Genomic DNA, 23,558 nt, shown 5'->3' with positions numbered 1-23,558 from the left:
ATGGAACGGGAGAAAAATAAGGCAATATAAGGGTTTGTCAACCTTCATCCATTTTCCCTGCTGATGCAGAAATTCATTTAAAACTCCACTGGCTTTCTGTTCTTCTGTCCTTGGTTTACATAAACCCTCCCTGATAGTCACTAGATGGCGCGTTTAGCCCGGCCAACACCGCAGGCTTGGGGCGCCAGCCGGGAAGGGGAGGCACCGGGACCCTGCACCGGCTCCAGAGCAGCACAGAACTCAGTGGAGAAGTTATGCATACTGGTCTCAGCTTTTTAATAAACAATCACACTTGCTACAATCCTTTCCAGCAACATAAAACCAGTTCAAGTAGTACTAACATGAAATATGTACAGACAACAAATCCAGAATACAACATTTAGTGGTAATGATTTATGTGTGTAATGCCATTGGTCAAAAATCAACCAGTGATTTCTAATACACTGGCCTTAATACTGTAGGGGTATTTCATAGTACTTCTACCTTTTTATTTTTGCTGTCTTACACTGAAATGCACATATGCTTCATAATTTATTGAGAACTTGATGTTTTATAACCTTCCTATACAGCTGTGTTTTTACACTGTCTTCTGTTTATGGTGTGAACACCAGAAAACGTTTTCCAGTTTGCAAAAACACCATTATATTATCGCTTCTGTCAGATAGAACTCTTCAGTCTCAGCTTTGTACAATTTGTTTTACCAGTGGTAGCTCTATGTGTCACAGCAACACCCCACTTTACAGTTCAAGGGGACACTCGCATCATATCAAAACAGAGGTGGAGTCAGCACTGTTCTACTTCACCAGTGCTTACTGCAGTTCTAACCATTATATCAAATTCAAACTTGAAATCAACAACTCCTGTATATAAAGTTACCATTGTTTATACTCACCTGTGTTTATGTCTAAAATTTTATATGCTAGAGAATTGTAAATGAAGCTTCTGCAGGTTTCTGTTTATATTTTAATTAACTGGACCAAATTCATCTCTGGTGACTTCCACAGAAATCAAGTAAAAAAAAAGCAGCATTAGAGATGCAGTTGGCCCACTCTTGCAGAAGTCAGGAAGACAGCAAGGCCAAAATGAATGCTTTTGGTACCAAAAGCAGTTGCATGTGCAAATGACTCACATAATGTGTATCAGACGGGGAAATAAGCCTCAATGAAAAAGCAGGCTTCCTTCTAATTTGCTCATGTCTGGCAAACTAAGGACAGGACTGGAATTCTCCATTAAATCTGCATAAAGGATCTCATTAATTGCTCAGCAAAGCTAAGAAGGTTCAGTGGTCTAATGTGCAGGCTAGGTGTGCACATGGAGCTAAGGCTATGTCTAAACACCTACAGAGCAGAAGATGAGTGGAAAATACAGAAAAATGCAGAGAAAAATGGAGGTAAGAAAACAAACTCTCAAATAAATAAATTATTTCATATTAAAAGTTTGAAATGGGGAGAAAAATTGTAAGGTTATTAGTCAGAATACACAGAGAAATTCTATTTGTAGAGACTGAGGAAGGAGGGGAGGGAAGACAGGTTAGATCGCTTTCCATCATTTTCACTGCTACAAGTATTCAATGGAAACATTTTAATCAACTACACAAATAATAGGGACTGGAAAAAGCAGCATGAGAATGGATTACATGGAGGAGGAAGTGCCTATAAGATGTATATACAAATAAATCCTGGATTAAAATACTCAGAAAAGCACTTCAATCTGTAAACATGCTTGCTGGAACTTTTCAAAGCTCTCCAGTAGTTAAATCCCAGCTTTTCATAATGAATGGTGGAAACTTTGATTCTTGGGTATCTGACTTGAAGCAGCTGGACTTGATCTCACAGGGGAAAATCACTTTAAGCTGCAAGTGCTCTACCTTTCTGCTAACTTTTGTCAGCATTTCTCAGATCTTTGCAATTTGAAACTAAATGTTCACTTCTGCTTTTGAAAATAATTTCTGGACTGTTTTTTTTCTGAGCCCCTGGAAGATTTTGATAGCTGGAGAACACAACACAATCTCGTGGAAGGTATTCTTCCCTTGTTAAATGCATCTCAAGGAGGGTTGTGCACCTGGCTGTGAGAAGCACTCAGTTTACAATATTGAATTAAGCAGTATGGCTGATGAAAGCAAATAAAAATAAATTCACCACTTAAGATCCAATCTACTCTTACAGAAATCTGTGGTATTTATTTAGGAATGCTGCCACAATATCTGAGCCACTGGGAGAGAAAATCCTGTACTTACTGTACTACCACTCTAATTAAACACTCAGAACAAAATGAACACATTTTCAACAACTACTGAACAATCACCTGCAACACATCAACAGTAACACAGGCTTTTCCTCTACTCTGTAACTCTTTATCTAGCCAGCAAAGCAGTACTTGGGAGACTAGAGGTAAAAGACCCACATTTTGACTCATCAAGGTAACACTCCCATCCCACAACTTAGTGGGCCCAAGTCCAGGCTCTTGGGTTTCAGCTACTAATTCTCGGCAAGTCGATCCCTTATCTTGCACCAAGGATGAAGGAAAACCTGGAGATGAAGGAAGAGATATAAAGAAAGAGAGGAATGGGTGGAAGAGCAAAATGCTTATTTATATTTGTGTGAGAACTGACAAAAATGTGCTGTTTGCTTCTGAAAGGGCCCAGAGAAGGACGAAAAGAGGTGAAAAGGAGGATCATGTGAAAGGAGTAGGTATTCTTCCAGACAAGCAAGAAATTAGATCAGAATGATCATAGCAGGATGATGGGCACTATTTTCACATCCAATGGGAGCAGAAACTGCAGCTGAAATTAGTGCTACTGCAAGTTGCCTTAGCTTCTGCAGCACTGTCCAGTGACCAACAAACACACTGTGCATGCAACATGCTGAATTAAAGTCACTTCGTTAACACAGCACAATAGACAGAAGTCTCAAAATATGACCAAGGACAGCACAATATGATACCAGCTTGTCTAAATAACTCAGAATTAATGTCTTTATCTCCTTAAAGTGTGTATTAGACAACAGTATTCTATATTGCACCATAACCACCTGTATTGGGCCACCTTTCAATACTGCATACATTACCAAGAAAGCAGGTAATTACATTTATGTAATTACGTAGTTACATTAATTATCCCATTTAGTGCAAGTAACTCAACAATACTCCTACCAGCAATGCTTCAAAGCTTCTGCCTTTTTTGTAATTTTTCCTTTAAAAACCCAAACAATTGCACTTACTTCCGCCCCCAAAAGAGTAGTCTATTCTTCATTATATGTGGTAAAAAGTGACTACGACCAAACAACAAAGAGTCAGCAGTTCTAAACTGTGGATTTAGCTGTCGTATTAACTTATGTGATCTAAGAAATTTTCAAATTTCTTTACACAGTTCATTTTCTGTTAAAGATGGACACAAAGTATTGGCACACCTTGTTGGCCACATATAGATGCTGTAAGAATTAGCTTGTTTATAAAACACTGTGGACTACTTCCTTAACAGATGCCATAAAACTGACAGGTAGAAAAAAATAAAACTGAGATTCACAGATAAATGAAGAGCAGTAGAGTGTGAGAGCACATGTATGTGCACATGTTGATCAGCCACAGGATGATAAATCAGATACATTTCATCAGTGGTCAAGATTTATCTCTGAGATTCAGACCTTGATTGAAACCTAATAGGACTTCTTATCCCAGGCTGTCCTAGTTACTTTTAATGACAGTGCTACACAACAGACTTTACACACAGATATTTCTGCATGAGACTTCAAATGAGTTAAACAGCTTTTTACCTGAGAAGTGTATGGAATGATACACAAAACAGTCATCAAATTGAGGACGCTTTGGTCTATAGCACTCTATGTACTGGAGTCTTCAAGCTGCAGTGCAGCTAAATATTTAATTCTAGCAAATCCAGTACATAAAGGGCTATATACTGCCAGGTGTTTCATCTAAGTTTCAGCTTGGCCAGCTGCTGTGTCTATATCACTGTTCTGCTTCTTGGATCTTGCTGAGTGGGAGAACAAGCTTGTTTCCCTTTTCAGATCCTGCTGTTTTACATTTTCAGCCCTCCAGAGTATCAGTGCATGGCAATACAATGAGACCCACTATGAACCGAGAAGAGTCAGATGAACCAGTCACCCACATGTAAGCAATGAAGCAGGGAAAGCAGGACTGGGAGAGAGAGAGAGAGAGAGAGATGATCTTTCAACAGCATCTCAGACTGATTCATCAGATTGTTTGGTTGGTGGTGCTCATTACCCTCCTTCTTTTAGACAACTGACGAAAGATCTCTGCAAAATGCAGTGACAGAAAGAACATAAACTATTGAGTCAGTATTCAGAGCAACGTTAAATCCACACACTTCATTTTTATCAGTGAGGTCGCCATCACATGGCATTCTCCTCACCCACAGCAGCCCCACATCAGAGGATTTCCTGACATGGTACTAATACATGCTCAGCTGCTGTGGAGATGGGTGGCTCCTGTCCTAACACTAATCAGGAACAATACGTCTTTGCAGAAATTACAGACCTGCCACTGATTCTGTGTTATTTTAAGCCCTTTGCAGATCAATAGGATTTCCAATTACTTAACTAAAATGATGGGAGCAGGCAGGAAATTATTCATGTTTGATGTACTGTAGAAGAGACCATTCTGATCAAGCTGTCACTGTCCTGGTTTCAGCTGTGCTTTTCACTCAATTCCTTCTCATCAGCAGTTACTGCTCCTGAGCTGATTCTGCAGACACTGGTATGAATAGTAGCATTTACACTCTTGTAGATAGAAAAAAGATACAAGGTCATAGACACCTTCACAATCCAAGCTCAAACCTCAGAAGAGTCCTTCAATAGATGCCAGGATATGGAGACAAATCAAATTTCCTAGCAGAGTGTAATTATACCCAGCAAGATGTTGTATCAGTAATGTGTTATGGCAAAATGTTTGTGTAAAGGCCCATGATAATAACTCAGAGCTACTGAGGAACTATGTTATGCTAAGAATGACACTTCCAAATCTGAAGATTTTCAGGGACATATGAAACTTTTATATGAGCAACAGAGAACACATATCAAGATCCATTTGCCTGGAGTTCATGTTATTCTCCAAAGAGGAAAAGCATTTGTTGTAAACTATAGTTTCCAGTCTTGGCTAAACAGAGTATCAGTATAAGAAAGCCTTCCTCATGCCCCTTTCTGTTGACTAAAAATAAGTGCAGTTGTGTTTAACTATATGCCACATCAATGTCTGTGAAATCATCCCTAAACAGTTTTCAGTTTAATCCAATTTTCTTAATAGTTATCTATACTTTCAGAGATATTATGGGTCAAACTCTGCCGCTGTACAACACTGATGAAACCTATAGAATGTGCTCACTTACATGGGGGCTGGGTTTCTCCCAAGGTGCTCAGCCACAGTGACCTCGTTCTAGCTGAACACAAATGAGATGCCAGCTCCACCACGGCTGTTGATCATGGTGTTCAAAAGTAATTTACTATTTCAAGCTGTAAGTTAACTTACTCATGGGCTTTTGTAGAGCTATGATTTTTGCATCCTACATACAGCAGAAACTTGCAGTGAACCAGTAGCATTGTTCTGCTTTTGTATTGACTCTGTAGCACCACAAAATACGTGCCAGTAACAGCAAACCCTGGTGCTAAAGATACCTCTAAGAGAAAAGGGGCTGAGAAGAGGCAGAACGTTTGCACAAGTTCAAACTACCTACCTGAGCTGATTTAAAAGTGGCTAAGATGTCTGGCCACAAGAAAAATGCCCATGCTGCTTCCCTTGCCCTGACACATTTACACTTGGCAGAATAATTCTGAGCAAGAGAAGTGCCACTGCACAGGTATCTGTCCTGTTTCCAATTGGAGCACAGGTTTTAGACAGGACATTTTCTTAATAAAAGGAGAAGTGAGAAGACCAACTGAATAGGCTATCCTTGAAAACAGAAAGCATTATTATAGCCACAGAGTACAGTCTGTAGAAACTAAAAATGAGGATAAGAATCAGATTTAGAAGTCTGATGAAATAATTTTTTTCCTGCTGTGATCACATGAAAATTTTAAAAATGGAAACACTGAGCAAATGCCACTTTTTGTTATTTACACTGCAAGCCCACAATGCTGAATGACACCTCTAACCTTTCCATTTCTTATAGCTTCCCTGTAAATAGCTGGAACAGTATTAACCTGGTACTCCAAAGATTTCATCTTTGCTTCTTGTAAAACTCCAGAGGCCTGAGTTCACAAATGCTGTGAACAATTTGAGGAAATAAAATAACTAGGCCTTAGAAAGGATAACATCTGATAACGTTTTGTCAGAAGCAGATGGGATGACAACATTATATATGCTCTGCTAAAGAGTAAGACAAGAGTTGTGAGTAAATTTATAGAGACTTCGTTAATTAAACCTTCTTTTTAATCCATAAATTGAAGTCTATGAGTTCTTCGAATATACTACTGTTATTTTGCCAAAACCTTGTTATTAAATGCTCTTGATAAACCGATTGATTATAAGTTGCCTGCTGAAGCTACAAACAGATTGAAATGTAAGCACATCAGATAGATAATTTTTGCTAGTTCTACAGCATCCACTCAATGACAGCATGAATAGCATCAGGAATCAAGTATCAAAATCATAATTTATACCTTCAGTATCTGCTACAAGCAACTTATGATTGTGCTCTGGTTTAGACAATATTCTGAGCAAAATGAGGTTGAGACAGTGTCAGAAGAGAATTAATTAATTAATTAGAACGTTATTTTATTATACCAGCTGGGCTAGGAAGGTTTACAGTCCAACAAGAGTGTAACTAACACCATCACAAAACAACTGTGTTCATTCAGAGTCCAGACAAGGTCTGGACAGCTGGGATTCATCTGGCTACTTGAATTCTTACTATGTCAAGTAACTGACCAGGACTCTTGCTTTAACTACTGCCTACATACTGCTTTGGCACAGTAGGGTGCTTTTAAGGGTAAGTTGGAGCTTTCTGTTTTACCAGTATGTTCAGAGGAGTGAAGCAGGGTGACTCTGCTGGGGTCCACATGCTGTCTTCCCACACAATATACATCCTCCAAGGGCCAATCAGGAGAAAACATCCCAGGAAAGAAAACTAGCATGAAGGAGGACAATTCAACTTCACTGCTTGTTAAGAGCTGCACAAACCCAGTCAAAGAACAGCTAAAGAACAAAGCTAGGAAAAGAGAGGATCAGCAAATTTTTGCAGCAGCTGCTACTTATAGGGGTTCTGCACTGCCCTATTTGCTCAAAAAGAAGCTGCTTCCAGGATAAAAGAAAGAACAGTGCAAACTGGCAATACTGTATCACTACTTGGAAACACAGCGTGTACATTAACAACATGGCTATGGCCCACACTAGTGCTCAACCAATGATGGAACTCAGGAGGAGCTACTCGGCCAGTCATGCCGAGATGACGGAAAGTCTGGTAATAAGTGACTAGGGTTCATTACAGCTCACCATGTGAACAGAAGTTAGTTGTAACTCCTAAAGAATCACACCAGGCTTTTCTGGTTCATGCAGATACTCACTGCCATGTAAAGGCAACTAGAAATCAGCTATGAGCCAGACTGTGTGTACAGTCATGAATGAGTTTTTAAAATGAAAGAATAGCAAGGAACAAAGTTGTTCTTCTGAGGATTGGCTGACCCATACTTATACGAGGTACATTGGCACCAAAATCTCATTTAGCAGCCATACACTGCAGTTGATGTGGAGACATACACCTGAAACAGCTTTGAATTTTAACAGTGAGAGTTATTTTTTTCCATTTTTTCCCCAGCAGATTTCCAAACAGACTAACAAACAGAAGATCCAGTTAAGATGCACCTACTGACATCAAACAAGACTATACCAACTAATCAAAGTAGTTGACTGTCCATCCACACAGCTTTTAATGTGATATAATACTCTGGACACTGACAGTGTATGAAGAGATCAAGAACAGAACAGCATAATACGGACTACCTGGATTATACCAAATTTGCCTAGATGAGAATTTGGGGGACAGCATATGCAGAACATGACCTCTGCTCTTTATAACCCGCTTAAATCAGGCTTTCATTTAAATCTGCAATGTTAAGGCACTATTTTACATTTCTCAGTGCATGTATGCAATATGTGCATGCTGAGACCTCACAGATCACATGAACTCCAAGGCTGTTTGCTTGTGTCCTTGCCTTTTGAGAGCAGTACTTGTCAGCAACACTTCCCTGAAACACAGTTTTTTACCTCCCAGACAATATAACTCATTATAAAAGTAATCAAAAGAAGCGAAAAACTCAGGAAAATTGCATCCTAGTAACTAGTTAGAGCAATTTGGAAGAACCTGAATTTACCTGGCTTGGTGCATTAACCTGGTAAATATAAACCCAGCTTCCCTTACAGCTTGAGGTAACTGCTTCACCCAGCCTGATTAGATTAGCCAAGGCCTTGCACAATTTATATTGATTTTTTGGTTTGAGATTGCTTTCCTTCTCCTTACAATTCTGTATCCCCTGAGAAGGCATCATGTTCCCCCTGACTCATGGAGAGTTGTGTTCTATGTTGTAATTTGCTAGAACAGTGATTATGTACAAGTGGGAGAATTTCACAAGCAAAATGTCTTGTCAGTGAAAATAGCAGCTTTACTCCTACATTCACTTAGCAGCAGGAGGCAGAAAGTATCCTGGTGTTTTTGAATTATTGCTGAAATGAACTCCAGATGCCACAGAAAGACTGCTAAATATATACCTAATTGCCAGTTTCTTTTGTCTTAGCCCTGCTGTTAAACACCCTTCAAACAACAGCATTTGATACATTCTGAATTCTTTATGAGCACCTTTATGCAAAATTAAAAGGCACTTATGCAAAGCGGCAGCACAACAGCACACCAGTGCTTCGGAAGTGACGTTTCTGGAAGCCTGTCTTGGGTATTCACCTTCCTGTGTGGGGGAAGTTTTCTTATAAATTAGTCTTCCTTTTACATTACATGCACACTGATTTTATACCTCTCAGCTTTTACGCTAGAAAAATTTGCATATTTATGTAATATTAATCAGGCACCAAATTTTGCTATTTTGAATTTTCAGCAAAGGAGAGCAAAACTATGCTTCCTGGCCTGCTGCCGCTCCAGTGAGTCATCTTTGCTGACATGCAAACTAATAGGGGTGAAGATTTAGAATTGCTGTTTCATAGAGGAAAAGGATTTGGGAGAGACAAGCTCATGCATCCCATGGTTCATCCCTGCTTAACTCTGACTCCCACAAGTGTTGCCTACAGTACAGCTGAGAACAATGAAACTGCCTTTGGCTGTATCTAAGGGTAGCCATTAGGAATACATACATCAAGGCTTTGGTCTGGAAATAAAATGGTCTTAAAAAATCAAAGATCATACATACACACTAAACTATCTGCATGCTCAAATAAATAAATGTATTTTTCATTGATTAAGGGATTTCCTGGTTCGGGCTGGCATAGACTTAGTTTTCTTTATGGTAGGGAGTACAGGGCTATATTCTGGATTTGTGCTGGAAACAGTGTTGGTAATTCCAAGATGTTTCTGCCATTGCTGAGCAGTGCTCCCACAGAGCAAAGGCATTTTCTGCTCCTCACACGTCCCACCAGTGAGGAGAATGGAGGTGCACAAGGAGTTAGAAGGGGACACAGCCAAGACAGCTGCCCCCAGCTGACAACAGGGATATCCCCACACCATATGGTCTCATGCTTAGCATACAAACTTGGGGGAAGAAGGAGGAAGGGGATCATATTTAGAGTGTCAGTGTTTGCATTCCCAGGTCACCAATACCCATAGAGCCCTGGCTGTCCTGGAGATGGCTGAACACCTGCCAGCCTGTGGGAAGTGGTGGATGAAAGCCTTGTTTGGCTTTGCTTGTGTGCACAGCTCTTGCCTTACCTATTGAACTGTTTTTAGCTCATGAGTTGTCTCACTTTTACCCTCCTGATTCTCTCCCTCATCTCACTGGTGGGAAGTGAGTGAGCAGCTTCATGGGGCTTTTTTGGCAGCTGGGGCTAAACCATGACAAGGCAGAGGGATCACCAGGGTAACCACTCTGGTTGTGACAGGGAGTGCACAGCACACTGTCAGCTGCTGCATTCCTGTCAGTGGACAATCCCTGGCTCAGTTTTGTTTACACTCTCCCTTCATGTATTTCTATATTAATAATACCTGTTTTGAGCTTTCTCTTTCCTGTGCTAAACAGTCCTGCCTGTCTCAGCCTTTCCTCATGTGAGAGGTGCTCCAGTCCCCTAATCAATCTTGGTGACTATTTTCTGGACTGTCTCCAGTAGCTTTGTGTCTCTCTGGTGCTGGGGAGGCCAGAACTGGGCACAGTGCTCTACATGTGGCCTCACCAGGGCTGGTAGAAAGGAAGGATCACCCCTCCTAATGCAGCCCAGGATACCACCAGCCTTTGCTACCACGAGGGCACAGTGCCAGGCTCGTGTTCATCTTGGTGCCCACTGGAACCCTCAGTTCCTCTGGTGCAAGGCAGCTTTCCTGATGGTCAGCCCCCAGCAAATACTGGTGCAGGACTCTGCACTGCTTTTGCTGAACTTCTGAGGTTCCTGTTGGCTGTATCTCCAGCTTGTTGAGGTTCCTTCCCTTTGGATGGCAGCACAACCCTGTGGTGTACCAGCCATTCCTCACAGGTTGGAATATGAGCACACTTGCCGAGGGTGCACTCTGCCTCACCATCCAGTAATTATTGGATTATGTAATTACAAGACAGTTATTTCATCATAGAAGGTTATCAGGTTGGCCAAGTGTGATTTCCCCTTTGCAAACCCATCCAGCCCTCATCTGACTGAGCCTTCCCTTAAGCACAGTCATGTACTGCAGTCTCCAGTGGCAGAAATGCACTGGTGAAATTGGGTCCTCTCTCCATTCCTCAATATAAAACAGAATGCAAGGGACAGGTGAAATCCTATGAGCAGGAATGTCACCATTTTTCCTATCTGAGATAATGGAAGCAGAAAAACGAGCTTATTTCATTTACAGAAATTCAGTGAATTGGCTTCAGGGAAGGACTGCAGAAGGGAAGCAAAACTGTTTAAGAAAGAAATAATTGCTCCTTGAAGAAAATAACAAGTGTTTCTAAAAATGCAGTTTGTGTGTCTATTCATTTTCATGTTTCATCATGGTTGTTCAACAACTCACAGCACAGTAGGGACCAGGCATTATGACATTATCTTTGGAGTCATCAAATGCTAAATGAGACTTCCACATTGTAGTGTTAAGGAGAGCTGAAGACACAGCTCCCTAAGGGCACCTCGGTCTTACCCTGTTTGCATTAACAAAATCTCAAAGAGATATCATTATAGAGGTTTGGAGAGGAAATTGTGGCAGGGAGGTTGACATTGGCATCTGTAAATTCTCTGCATATCTGAATAAGAACTCATTGGTAATCTAAATAAACTCTGCAAAGGGTACAATTTCTGGCATTCTTGGTGCTTCCCAAGAACAAAACTGTCACTGTTATTTTCTGATGCAACGAAAGACCTCTCTTACTTTCCTAGAAATACAGGTATCTGTGCTAGTTCTGTTTATAAGAAAGAAAGGATTGAGAATAGAAAAGAGCCAAGGCCAAGACCTTCTCTCAGCCCTCCTCAGATATAATGCACAGGTTGCAGAAAAACTTCAATGCATTTTTACAGTGAAGTACACCCGTGTGTTTCCTAACTAGCCATCTGCCCTCTGGATGCAGAAGATCCTACCTAAAGAATCAAACATCTATTTGTTTGTCTGTGTGCATGCGTGTCTGTGTACCTAGAAGAGAATATGTGCACATGCCAGCAGCCGACTGTCTGGGAGGACGTGAGATTACTATCGTGTAACTACCTTCTAGACATATGTGTTACACAGCTGCCCCAGGAACCCCAATTCAAAGGAGAGGTGGAAAAGGAGTAGCCTGCAGTGTTGCAATCTGCATGGCAATGACATCCTTATACCAATTTCAGCAGGTCAGACTTTACTTATTCCACTGTGTTCTTCTTCAAGCTGAAAATGTTCATGAAACTATTGAGAATATCCTAGCTTCAAGCTTAGCCTCTGGTTGGTTTTTTTTGAGACTAAAATTTTCATTTTCCTCTCACTTCTTGCCAACACAGCTAGCCACCTGCTTGCCTGAAGCTATGCTGTCTCCAACCCACTTCTACCTTAAAACCAGCAGAAGCCCCAGATGTTTCTCATCTAGCACATAGTAAACACAATGGCACTCTAGCAAATAGGCTATTTCAGCACCTGGTTGTGTCTGAAACTCTCCCTGGTGCTTTGGGAAATAAAGTAATGGCAGTGAATCATGTTCAATTACAACATAATTATTTCCAAGCTTGTTTGGTGCTTAACATTAGAGGAAAACAATGTCCTTACTCACCATAAGGGATATATGCCAAGCCTACTGACAATGAAGACAACAGCAAAAGTAAGGAACAGAAGGTCACTCAGTTTTTGACACTTGCAATAATTTGCCATTTTGGCAGCCTGCAAAAGAAAAAGATGTCTTTTTACTTCCATGAGGGCAACTGAGTTCTCTTGTACTGTGTACAAGCCGTAAGAAAAAGAAGAAATCAAATTTTTATGAAATCACTAACATTTTCACTGGGCCAGCTCACAGTGATCTTGGAACTCCTCTCCACCAAGGAACTGGAAAATACTTTTTTTGAAAAAAAAAAAAAAAAACCAACCAGACTTCATAAAACTAGAGTATGTATTTAATTTCTTTATTCCCCATTCAATTTCATTTTTGAGATTCTGCAATTTCAGATTCACAAAACTCTTCTAAACCTTTTATTGAACCCTAGTGTGTTTATGGTGTCCTTGTCCCCAGCCTTTTTACTACCTATCTCTCACCTTTCCAGTATGCTCCACTGGCATTTTCAGCAGCCATCCACCTTCCACGTCCCCCATGCTCTCTGACCTTCTAGAGGCTGCTATATATAAACTTTGTCTCAATTCCCCCACTACACCCCATATCCTCAATTCTCCTAAAGCATCTCTTCTTCCTGTTCTGCCTATGCAGAATAGTTTCCACCTCAAAGATTATGCTCCTCCCCTTCAAGTGTTTTTCCAAGGCTCTCTTTTCAACTTCTGCTTCCTATCTTGTTGCCTTATGCTTATATTTACATGCTTCTCTCATTTGTCTTCATGCAGTCTTCTGACTCTTTCCCAGTGAAGGACTCATTAATTCATTACTCTTCTCTGAAACTGCTCATTAAAACACTGATCTTCCCTGAAGTTTCTTTAACCTTTTCTCCCTGAAGAAAATGGTATGTAGGGAAGGAAGTTTGTTTTAAGATGTCTGTGCTGCTTCCACAATGTTAATGTGCGTAAGCAGATAATTATTTTAAAATAACATCTGCTTCAAGATAGGGACAGTCTTTCTTCATGTTTTCTGTCGTGTATCCAGAGAATCCACTTAAGTCACTGGGAACCCTTTTGCGTCCACTTAAGTTACTGGGAACCCTTTCAAAGCTCCTCTCTGAGGGGACCTGCATTCAGCCCCCATATTGAGAAGATACTTGTGCAGACTTTCCAGAGTGCTAAAAGGGAGCAAAATTACCACAACCATGCATACAGAATACTATTCTGAATGCAGAATTCATTCTCTGAATGCAGAGAAACAGATAATGTGGATGACAAAACCAAACCTGCACTTTTGGATATTACCCAGTTTCTGCAATGTTCCCACTAAAAACCTGGACATGAAGAATATTCCTCACTAAAACCAAGTTGGGAAGCTCACAGAACGTGATGAAAGCCACCAGTCCTGCAAAGAAAACATAACTTCTGAATCAGCCCTATTTTCTAGAGGACACAAATGAATTTCCTAGCATTTTGTACTCACAGCCTAGTTTGAAGGAAAAGAGAACACTATGGTGCCAACATGCAAAGCAGAAGCGTTACCAACTTCCTTGATTTTCAGATGATGGAAAATTCAGTCCAGGAATTCTGGATGTATTGCCATGGTGGCAGTCTAAAAAACTGGTTTCATAGTGCATGAAGCTGATATTACTATAGCAACTTGTAGTAGTATCATGTCATTTCTCAGAAACAGTACAGCTATTGGGACATCAGTTCTCAAATAACAAATTATAATAATTCTACAAATTATAGTGATAAAAAAGACTACAAAAAAGGGAAAGAATATGCAGTTGTTGGATGGAATTTGGCCATCTAAGACAATACAACACCATTTTCTGAGTTTAAAAACCATGACTACAACTGAATACCACAGCTCTACATATTCCTGAAAATCCTACCACGGTTCTTCCATACTTCCAGATACCTTAAGACCTGTGGAAAAAATCTCACCTCCATTATTTCGACCAATGCACACTACCCTTTGCAATGAGAACAGCAAAAAATGGTGAATTCCAGCTTTCCACTGGACATGTTTCATTATGAAATCATAGATGGAAAGAGTCTAGTGGCATCCAGAAAAAGCTTTTCAATTTTACAAATATGTAATGGGTAACACAGGTCAGGTGCACAACTGACCCATCATGGCAAGATATTTAACCAACTTCTTTTGCAGTTTGATAGTTTTTTTCCTCTGCACTGACTTTCCCCTCAGTAATACCAGCAGTGTGCAAGAGTCTATCTCCTCTCATATGGCACCAAGGCTGTGACCTACTGCCCTAGCAGAATTTCCAGTCAAACCAAACTGCAAGAATTGACTAGAAAGACCACTTAAGTATGTGCCTCATGAGGAAGCATATTTGCTCAATGTTTGCAACTCAGGTGAGAATACCAGCAATTCCTCTTTGTCTTAGTCAGTGAATGAATAGAGGGTAAGGTTTTAGCTAGCGTATTATAGCTGCTCTCCAGTGTTTTTATAGTTCCACAGACACTGGTCTGATCAAGAATAAACATCTTTAAGTACTTCTTTCTGGTGGTGAGAAGAGGAATGAAGAAAGCTTAGGTGAAGTCACAGCTAGCTATACACATTGCTAAAACAGAAAAATAAAACTTGCAAAGATGTAATTATTTTTATCTGGAGAAATCCACATTTTCATTTTGCTTTCTATCTCAGGCAGTCATGTACCTTCTAGATTAAAAAAGATTTAAAAATAATACAATATTTACAGCACTACTGAATCAGAATGGCAGGATCTTGATTTTGCAATAGGTGACTCATGCAGTGAGTCTATATTCTTGCATAACAGGTATCCTTGCAGGTACTTGAATAAAAAATAATTTCAGACAAAATAGTTATTAACTTTAGAGGAGAGTTCACAGACAGCCAAATTCCAGCGTGACCCAGAGCTGTCTGTAACTGATGCAGATACAGGATGACATTTCTAAATTGCCACTATGGAAGTTAACAGACTATCTTGAATTTAAAGAATTTCAATCATCCCTTCTTCTCCAAATACAACTGCTTAATGCTGGTACTGGGATCCAGAGGCATGGGAACCTGGAAAATCAGAGGTCAGCTCACTGGCCATGCCCAAGTAAGCTGCTAAATTGTCCAACTCCTTCTGTTCAGCAAAGCAGAGCAGAAAAACACCATGACATCTCAATTCTTTTGGAGACAGGGTGATTGCTCCACACACCATGTCAGAGGGGTTAAGAACCAGGTGACCCACTATCACCACTTTGCAGATTTTGCAACTTTAGCTTTTGATTTTACCATGTTGTATTTAAAATCTGCGTGTAACCCTCCCTGGCATGCAATGCATTACCAGTCTCTGCTCTGTACAAGCAACTTATCAAGGGATAAACCAGTCTGAAATCAGAAACTTGCGCTGCTACAAGCGCAATGTATTTAAGCAAGGAAATACACTACATTAATCACCATTATCATCTTGAACTGGCCTAGAAAATACTTGTTCTGCATAGCAAAAAGATTCTACCTACTGACAGGATGACACATGAATTATCTCACCTCTAGGACAATATCAGCTGCATCATGGAGACATAAGATCAAGGTTCCCACTCGTGTCAAATTGGTTACATATGAGAAGGTAATCAGGGTGACTGTAACAATGTGATGTGTAAACATGATTCCAAAATCCTAGAGCAGCAGAAGCAAGGAAAAGAAACAAAAACCAAAAAACAATGAAGCAAACACTTATATTCAGTACTCATATACAAAAATGGATGGGTGTTTCTTAAATCCAGAATTATGTTAAAGTTATAAAAAGATCTACTATATAAGTGCATTATATACCCTGCTCTGTATTGCATTTAGACTGAATAAAATAATCACTGTATGTTAACAAAATGCAAAAATAAAGGAAACATTTGCAGTTGAAGTTACTTTGAAAAGGCATATGTACATACAAATCAAATTCCACCATACTTTTTACGCACCGAGTCACACATGAATATAACGATATGCATAACCAAGTGTCAAATAATGCACCACTCAGAAGAGAGAAAATAGCTACAAAGGAAGGCTAAACACATTTCCAGTGCACTAGGACAACAGGCACCTGCCAAGGACAACTGAGAGAATTCCAGATCCAAGCTTTTACTTGTTTGTTTTTAATCAAGGTGCTTTGTCTTCATATCGTAACAGGGTCAGAAAAGTCTTCAAATGAGCTGGTGTGTCTCCTCTTAATTGGTTCCAATCTACTGCCTCCCAAATGATGCAGGCTAGCTGGTCTCCAGATCAGCAACTCTCAGTTACTTGGCCAGACAGTAACTGTTACTATTGAAAAATCTGGGAGCAGTGAAGCTCCCAGAAGTAACATGCCCAGATTCTTCCCAAGGGGCAGTTAGATAAAGCAGAGGGAACAACCTGCCTGCCTGGACTAGACTCCCAGAGGGATTAATGAGAGAACAGGACCTGCAGAGATGAGACTCTTCTCAGCAAGGCACCGAATCTGTCAAAAACAAGTCTTGTTGGCATTTGCTGAACTACCTGCACAGCTTTGAGAAAGTGATATAAAAACCCTTAAGAAAAGATCACAGGCAGCATTTAACTGGGAAGTTTCTCTGTGCACCAGATGCAAAGTTTGTACCACAGCTCCCAGCAGATCTAGTGGTTCTCACGCAGAGCTGTCTAAAGGGAGATAGATCCAGGCAGTCAAAAGGAGCAGTTCCTTCAGGCACCCTGCTTATCAAGTGTATTGGGAGGTGGAATTTGGCTTTCTGATAGCTTACGTGGGCCACTCCTGCTGAGCTGTGGTAGTCTTCAGCTAAGTGGCCCACAGCAGAGAAACCAAAACTGAGAGCCTTTAGACAGGCAGCACCTGGTTTGCAAAGGAACTGAAGGTACATGTGTTGAGCAGGAGGGCCCTATGGAAAGTGCCATGAGCTCCAACTAACACAGGGTCAGCTCTGGAAAAGCAGCAGCTACAGCCCCTGAGTGCACTGTCTCTTCAGTACTGAGAGGAGTAACTGCACAGCGTTCCCATAGCTCTCTTTGGGAATGTAGCATGCACCACTGTTTTTAAGGACGTGCAGTGCCACTGCCTCTCAGTACCAGCACTTGCCTTCCCTGCAATGAACACCTGGAGTCCATGGAAAAACCTGCAGCTTGAGCAGTCTCACTAAGTGAAGACAGACAGGAGCTGCTCCCAGCCTATCACTTTATGTTTCATGCTATCAGGTGCTACAATATCCTATTTCCTACTCCTCAGTAGGCACTTGACAGAGGCCAGAGAGCAACGAAAGCTGATAGCTGTGCAGATATTCTAGCCTTAGTGCTGCGAAAACCACGGGACAGATAAAAACTCAGATAAAACTGCCAGTATCTCCAACACAAAACTGAGGAAGGGTAGGAGGGCAGGGTAGGGGAGAAAAGATAAAAAGACTAAAAGCAGAGACTCATATGCCAGTTTAGTATACACCCAACATTTCTCAGCCAGGTTATCTGGCCCCCAGAAGCATGGAACACAATAAAATACATTCAGCAGTCTTATCAAGCCATTGCTTTAAATCCATATTCTTCAAACAGACAGAAGAAAAAGACAGTTAAAGGCTGTTTCTCTTTCTGAGTGTCCTAAAGGGAAGCAAGGCTATGGCATCTTAGTCATTTCTGTAACTACAAACCCCCACATGGAGACCATTTCACCATTTCACAATAACAAAAACAGCAAAGCACCTACCTTATTCCCTGTAAGCTACTAGCATTGCCCTATGGCCTAGCTCTTTACCTCCTTCACCTGCAAGTACTATGGCACTGTTCTTAACTTTCCTTCCAAATGCAATTATGTTAGCACATAGGCAGTCCAAATGGGGCAAAAAGTCAAGCAGAAAATCTCCTCTGTTTTCACAGCTGACACATTCACGTTCTACAAATACAAGATTTCTAGTCCCTCTTGGATGTTCTTCAAGGCATTCCTGACAATATGAATCCTAATGTTTGTGGGCAGCAGTCTTCTGCATTTTTGCATAAGTCTTCCTAAAGAAATGCTGTCCAGGGAACTCCTTCTGTAACACGTTTCTTAAAAGAGACAGTTACTTGACTCTGCCACCTCTGAAACAGAAGTGCTGGACTGATCTATGGAAAACTGTTGGAAAAAAGTAGCAATGACATAAATACGACTGCTTTGTTATTGGGTTTCTTTCCTGTTTGTGACATTTCTTTAAGTCATTAATTAATACTATGCTCTGAAGATACTACCTGTTAGATTTTAGTTACACAAAAGGGTAATGAACACATAGATACTAATGGTACAAGTCTCCGTAAAGCCTAATGATCCTTGTGTTCCCAGCTTACTCCAGCACTTTCACCCATATATAGTGGAAGAGCAGCTGTACAGGAATAGGCTTTTTAATTTCTGGGTTTTTTTAGTTAATATATTTCAAATCATATGTATGTTTGTGGAAGATGTATTTATTTACAGAAGATTTGTAGCCTCCAGTTTTAACTGCTGGAAGATAATCATTTGCCTATGTCATGAAAATCTGTGGCTAAGAATAGGAGAAAGAGCCTATTCTAGACACCATCAGTGGGAACAACACAGGGCAGACAGCAGAAAAACCCCATGGGTCTCAACTTGTAGACAAGCCCTCTGGAATTAAGGCTTCTGCCACCCACATTTGTTTTACATGTCACACTCACTGACTGAACTGCCAAGTGGCCATGGAGCATTAGTGCCACTGAAGGGCAAAGCATCATCTTCATGGCTTATATTACAGACCAACAAGGAAAGGGAAAGGTCTGCAAAACATACGCACTCTTAATTGCTTCCACTGAAACAAAAGAAATCAATTCTGTGATTCTGTGATTCTGTAATTCCGTGTCTCTTTCTTTACCAAGAGAATTCTCTTAGAAGAAAGAGATCTAGTATCCAAATTTAGCAAAATATAGTATAAATTTTCTAGAATCAAAATTTAATATTCAAGACAATTAGCAGCTACAGATCATTGTGTTCTTGGAATGAGTGAATCTGTCAAATATTTTTCTGTTAAACAATATTTCAGGTATCCAGAAAGCATGTAAATAAGCCTCACTGCTTTTTAGGTTTATCAGGTACTTGTGAAACTAACAAACCTCCCTAACATTTTTTCAGTGTTTTACAAAACAGGAGTATAGGAAGCTGGACAAAGATGACAAAACACCGATTCATACTAGGTTTCATCTTGGAAAATGCACACCCTTAAGGGAGACTATCATTACAGCAACACAGGAGATATTTATGAAGCTAACAACATGTCATTATAAAACTGTAGAAGCTGACACACACAGGTGACTGACTTAATGCCAATAGTAGGTATGTGCAAAGGCCTAGTTTGCTCACACCTCCAGTCAGGCAAAGACAAATCTGCTGGAATTTGTAACACCTAAATAAAGATAAACAAGTATTTGAAAGACAGAAAAACCCCTGGAAGTAATTTTTGAAGTCATCAATTTGCTATCAGAGAAGAATAAAATGGAGATGGAAAACAGCAAGGACATTTCTCTTGATCTACAGTAAGTAAAAGACCAGCATTGGAGTTAGGCCAGTGCTGGGTGCTGCTGCTTCCAGCAAGGGCACACTGCACCTCTCCTTCAGAGAAACCTTACATGAATAAAAGCATTTGGCTGAATTCCTGCAGTGCTCAAGACTGACTGGGCACTTCTGACCATCCTGGGATATAGCACAACCACTGCTACTGAATTTAAAGTATCTAAAATGATAACCAAGACTTAGATAAAAGTATTCATTGCACTGTAACATGAAAACATCGACAGCTTACTCGGGTTGAGAACTGTTAATCTGCTCCATACAAGCCAATTGTGAAATATTACAATAACATCCGATATTAGCTGGCAAATTTCCTGCTTCCTGTTAAACAGATCCCTATTTCATATGGGCACCGTTCCACACATTGCATATTGGGTGCATTACAAGGTTTCCACATTTTTTTAAACTAAACCTTCTTATAAAAGAGAACTACTATGGTGTTGCAAGAGCTGGTGTCTCTGTCTCTTGTACTCCTTTTTGTCAACTCTTGTAAGTCTTTAGAACTAACATTTTTCAACTCAGTGGGTTTCCTTGGCAGCTTGCACTCACAAGCAGTTTTACTGCGACACCAGGGCACAGCTGCCTTTCTCCAATCTGATCTTCCTCGTTATCAAATTCACTTGCACTACAAAAAGAGCTGTCTCCACAGTCCAAACTGGTGAGTGATCTAATAGGTTTTTTATAAATACAGCATCTCCACTGTTCCCTGCTGGGTGCTGATAATGAAAGGCTTTTGACTTGCTATCATTGCACTGCAGATGTTGTGCTCCTGCTCTCTGCTGGACACTGCACGTTCTCAGACACAGCAGGTGTTTGGGACACTACTTGGATCTGGTGCTCTAGGTTCAAGCATTGCAAATCTGTGGCTGCAGTGTTACTTGGCTGTTAGCGATCCACTTCCCCACCTCCATGTCTCATCCTATTTCCACAGCAGGTTGCTCTGAAGTTTTTCTGATAACAAGAACAAGTCATTTATATGTAACTAAGAAACAGACTTGGCCCCTGCAGCTTACTGTATTAGTCAATATTACTCTTGATTTAAATTCAAGTCCTCTATCAGACAGCTCCCTTGAGCATTGTTTCTCTCTGGTTTGTGAAACAGTGAAGGTATACTCATTTCAAGCTCATGATTAACAGGAATCTTTAGCATCTACAGACAAGGTAAGCAAGGGATTTATATGTATTCATCATAAATTGGTTGTTTTATTTAAAATTTATCCTCCAATATGGATTTAAATTTTGTTGATGCTTTCTTGAGATTTCTACTTCTGGAATAATCTGGAAATCCAAATAGAGGAGTGTGTTTCTATATAGGTAGCTCTGGCATAGGACTCCCAGGAATACACTGTGGTTCTAAATGGCAGATAAGTTTATTCAGGTCATACTGCATCCTTCATTTACTCTTTTCAGAGTTATGCTCCTGCTAAAATTCTATTAAATAGGGATTTTTCCATTAGCATAGCCTACAATCATTTATTTAAATGACAGCTGAAGGAGGCACATAAAGGTATTATAAAATCCTTTCAAATGCTTAAAAAATTAATTTTGAAACATAAAAGTCCCTGCAAGAATAGCTCTACAGACTGTTACTATAGAGTAACTGTTGTGCTGCTTGTTCTGCTATGGACTAGGATTCTCCTCAGAGAGAGAACTTGGAATATGGAACAGGTTGCTGTTGATCGTGGAAAAAATATTTCTGTTTGGACAGAGCCTTATTTTTTTCATTAACAGCCCTCTAACAGAAATGCTCAGCTACATGATTGTAAGGGTAAAATTAAATAGAACATCATTTTTTAATATTAAATGTTTTCACTGTCCTTTTGTAGAAAAAACTGAAAGCCCTCTTAGATCTTATCCTACAAAGTAATACTGTGAATTTATGAGGCAGTCTTGCTCTTTTCTCGGTATTTCATCATTTAACTCTTAGAAGAAACTGTACATCTACCAGATACTACTTGTTCAATTCCATTCAAGCCACTGTATGAAAGCAGAAGGTTCTTTTGGCTTCTGCTATTTGTCCTTCAATATTTGCTCCAGGCTCTTCTTCCCATGTGCAGAAAACGCCCACACTATAGTAACGAGGAACAGAATAAGACAGGAACAGTTTCTCAGTGATTAATATCTGCAAGAGTTGAATACTAGAAAGAACTGTATTTCCAGTTCACTGCCCATGTAATACAGGTATTCCTCAAGTCAAAAACAATATGTTAAACCTTAAAGCTTTTGGTGTTTTTAGTCTCATTGTTCTTACCTTTCTTTTGACGTCAATGAATTGAGAAAACATTAAGGACCAGTAGAAGGACAATTCAACTATGTAGTAATAATGAAGGTCAGGCATCAGTGGCTGAAAGATGGAGATGAGAAAAGGTTAATAGAGTCTAACTGACATTACAGACAGCTGTGGTCTATAGGAGACATGTTTAATCACAGGGGATTATTGTATTATACATAAGCTTCCTATGTAAAAAAAAAGGTGATGGTTGCCTCTTTCAAGCTTTGATGGCTCTGGAAAATAAAGCTCCCCAATGTACTCTTTTCTAATGTTTTAGTCCTGACAATATTGTAATACCAAAAATTATGATGCTGTCCATTTGGAACCCAGAGCAAACTAAATTTTGAGTATTCCTAAGTCTGTTTTGAAAGTTTACTTGAAACATCTTGCTGTATAACAGTAATGTGGGTTTAAAGCATAGCAAAAAAACAATGCTAGATTAACTAGAAAAAAAGTAATGCTAGTATATAATCTCATCTACTCATGATGAAAATGTGGGCTTTGAGCAGGGCTCTTTATAATAGAAATGCCTACTTTTGAAGAATGTAACCATTTTCTGGGGACATAGCATTTGGAAAGAAGAAAATAAAATAAATTTATCCAAGCATCTTGTCTGATATACAAAATGGTTACAGAGTTGCTTCAAAGTAAAAGAAATAAAAATAATAATGCACAACCAAATTTGGGGTAATTTCAGAGAAGGTAACTGGTGGCACACATAAACTGTTTGACAGTCAGCCTAAGAGAGCCAGTCCTAGGAGCTGCTCTAATTTCCACGCAAATGTGCCTCCATGATAGTCATTTTCTCCATGGCAGCGATAGAGAGGGACACTGGCAAAGGAGAAGCTCCTGAGGGCATCTCTCAAGGGATTAGATAAACCATCTCTAGAGCAGCTTGCACTGGCACAACTATGCACCCAAGCAGGGTATGAGCTGTTTCCTTTGGCAAGAGGTATTTCGGTTGCACCTTTTATTCCCATTTCCTTTTGCAGACAAGTTCTTTGCAGCTGAGAGCCAGTCCTTGGATTCCCAGGAAATGCTCTGTGGGTGTTATTTTAATATAGACATATGCTTATGCTTTACAAAAAATGTGTACATTCAAAATCCATCCTTTTCTTGGGCCAATATAAGCCTTTTCTGAGTTAGAGAGACTGCCAATAGACTTTTAATCACGTGTAATGAAAAAAAAGGAAAGAAAGTAAGAGCTTACAATGAACTGCAACTATTATACTCATTATTGCAGGGGAACTCACTGGGGAAAATTTTTAGTAAAAGATGAAGACTGTTAGCTGCTTTATTAACAATAGCATTAATATTTCTAAAGCCATACACAGTGATAGTTTAGGGCAGTTCTGAAGATGTCACAGATTCCTTCTGGTATCAA

General features: G+C 40.0%; 1 protein-coding gene across 2 annotated transcripts in view; it reads right to left on the bottom strand.

Annotated features, from left to right (window-relative positions):
* The window catches only part of CERS6 (ceramide synthase 6), a 112,687-nt gene that overhangs the window by 10,621 nt on the left and 78,508 nt on the right, over positions 1-23,558 (bottom strand). For both annotated transcript variants that reach the window (XM_042041708.1, XM_042041709.1), the window contains exons 6-8: positions 22,154-22,246; positions 15,888-16,016; positions 12,375-12,481 (exon numbers count right to left, since the gene is read on the bottom strand). In XM_042041708.1, coding sequence (XP_041897642.1) covers positions 12,375-12,481; positions 15,888-16,016; positions 22,154-22,246 — 329 coding nt within the window. The remainder of the gene's footprint in view (positions 1-12,374; positions 12,482-15,887; positions 16,017-22,153; positions 22,247-23,558) is intronic.

Source organism: Corvus kubaryi, unplaced genomic scaffold, assembly GCF_017639235.1.
Source record: "Corvus kubaryi isolate FWS band 111438036 unplaced genomic scaffold, C.kubaryi_AGA036_p1.0 37396, whole genome shotgun sequence".
In the NCBI taxonomy this organism is placed as follows: Eukaryota; Metazoa; Chordata; class Aves; order Passeriformes; family Corvidae; genus Corvus; species Corvus kubaryi.
The sequence above is the reverse complement of the archived record's forward strand: the minus strand, read 5'-3'. Positions and strand labels throughout refer to the sequence as shown.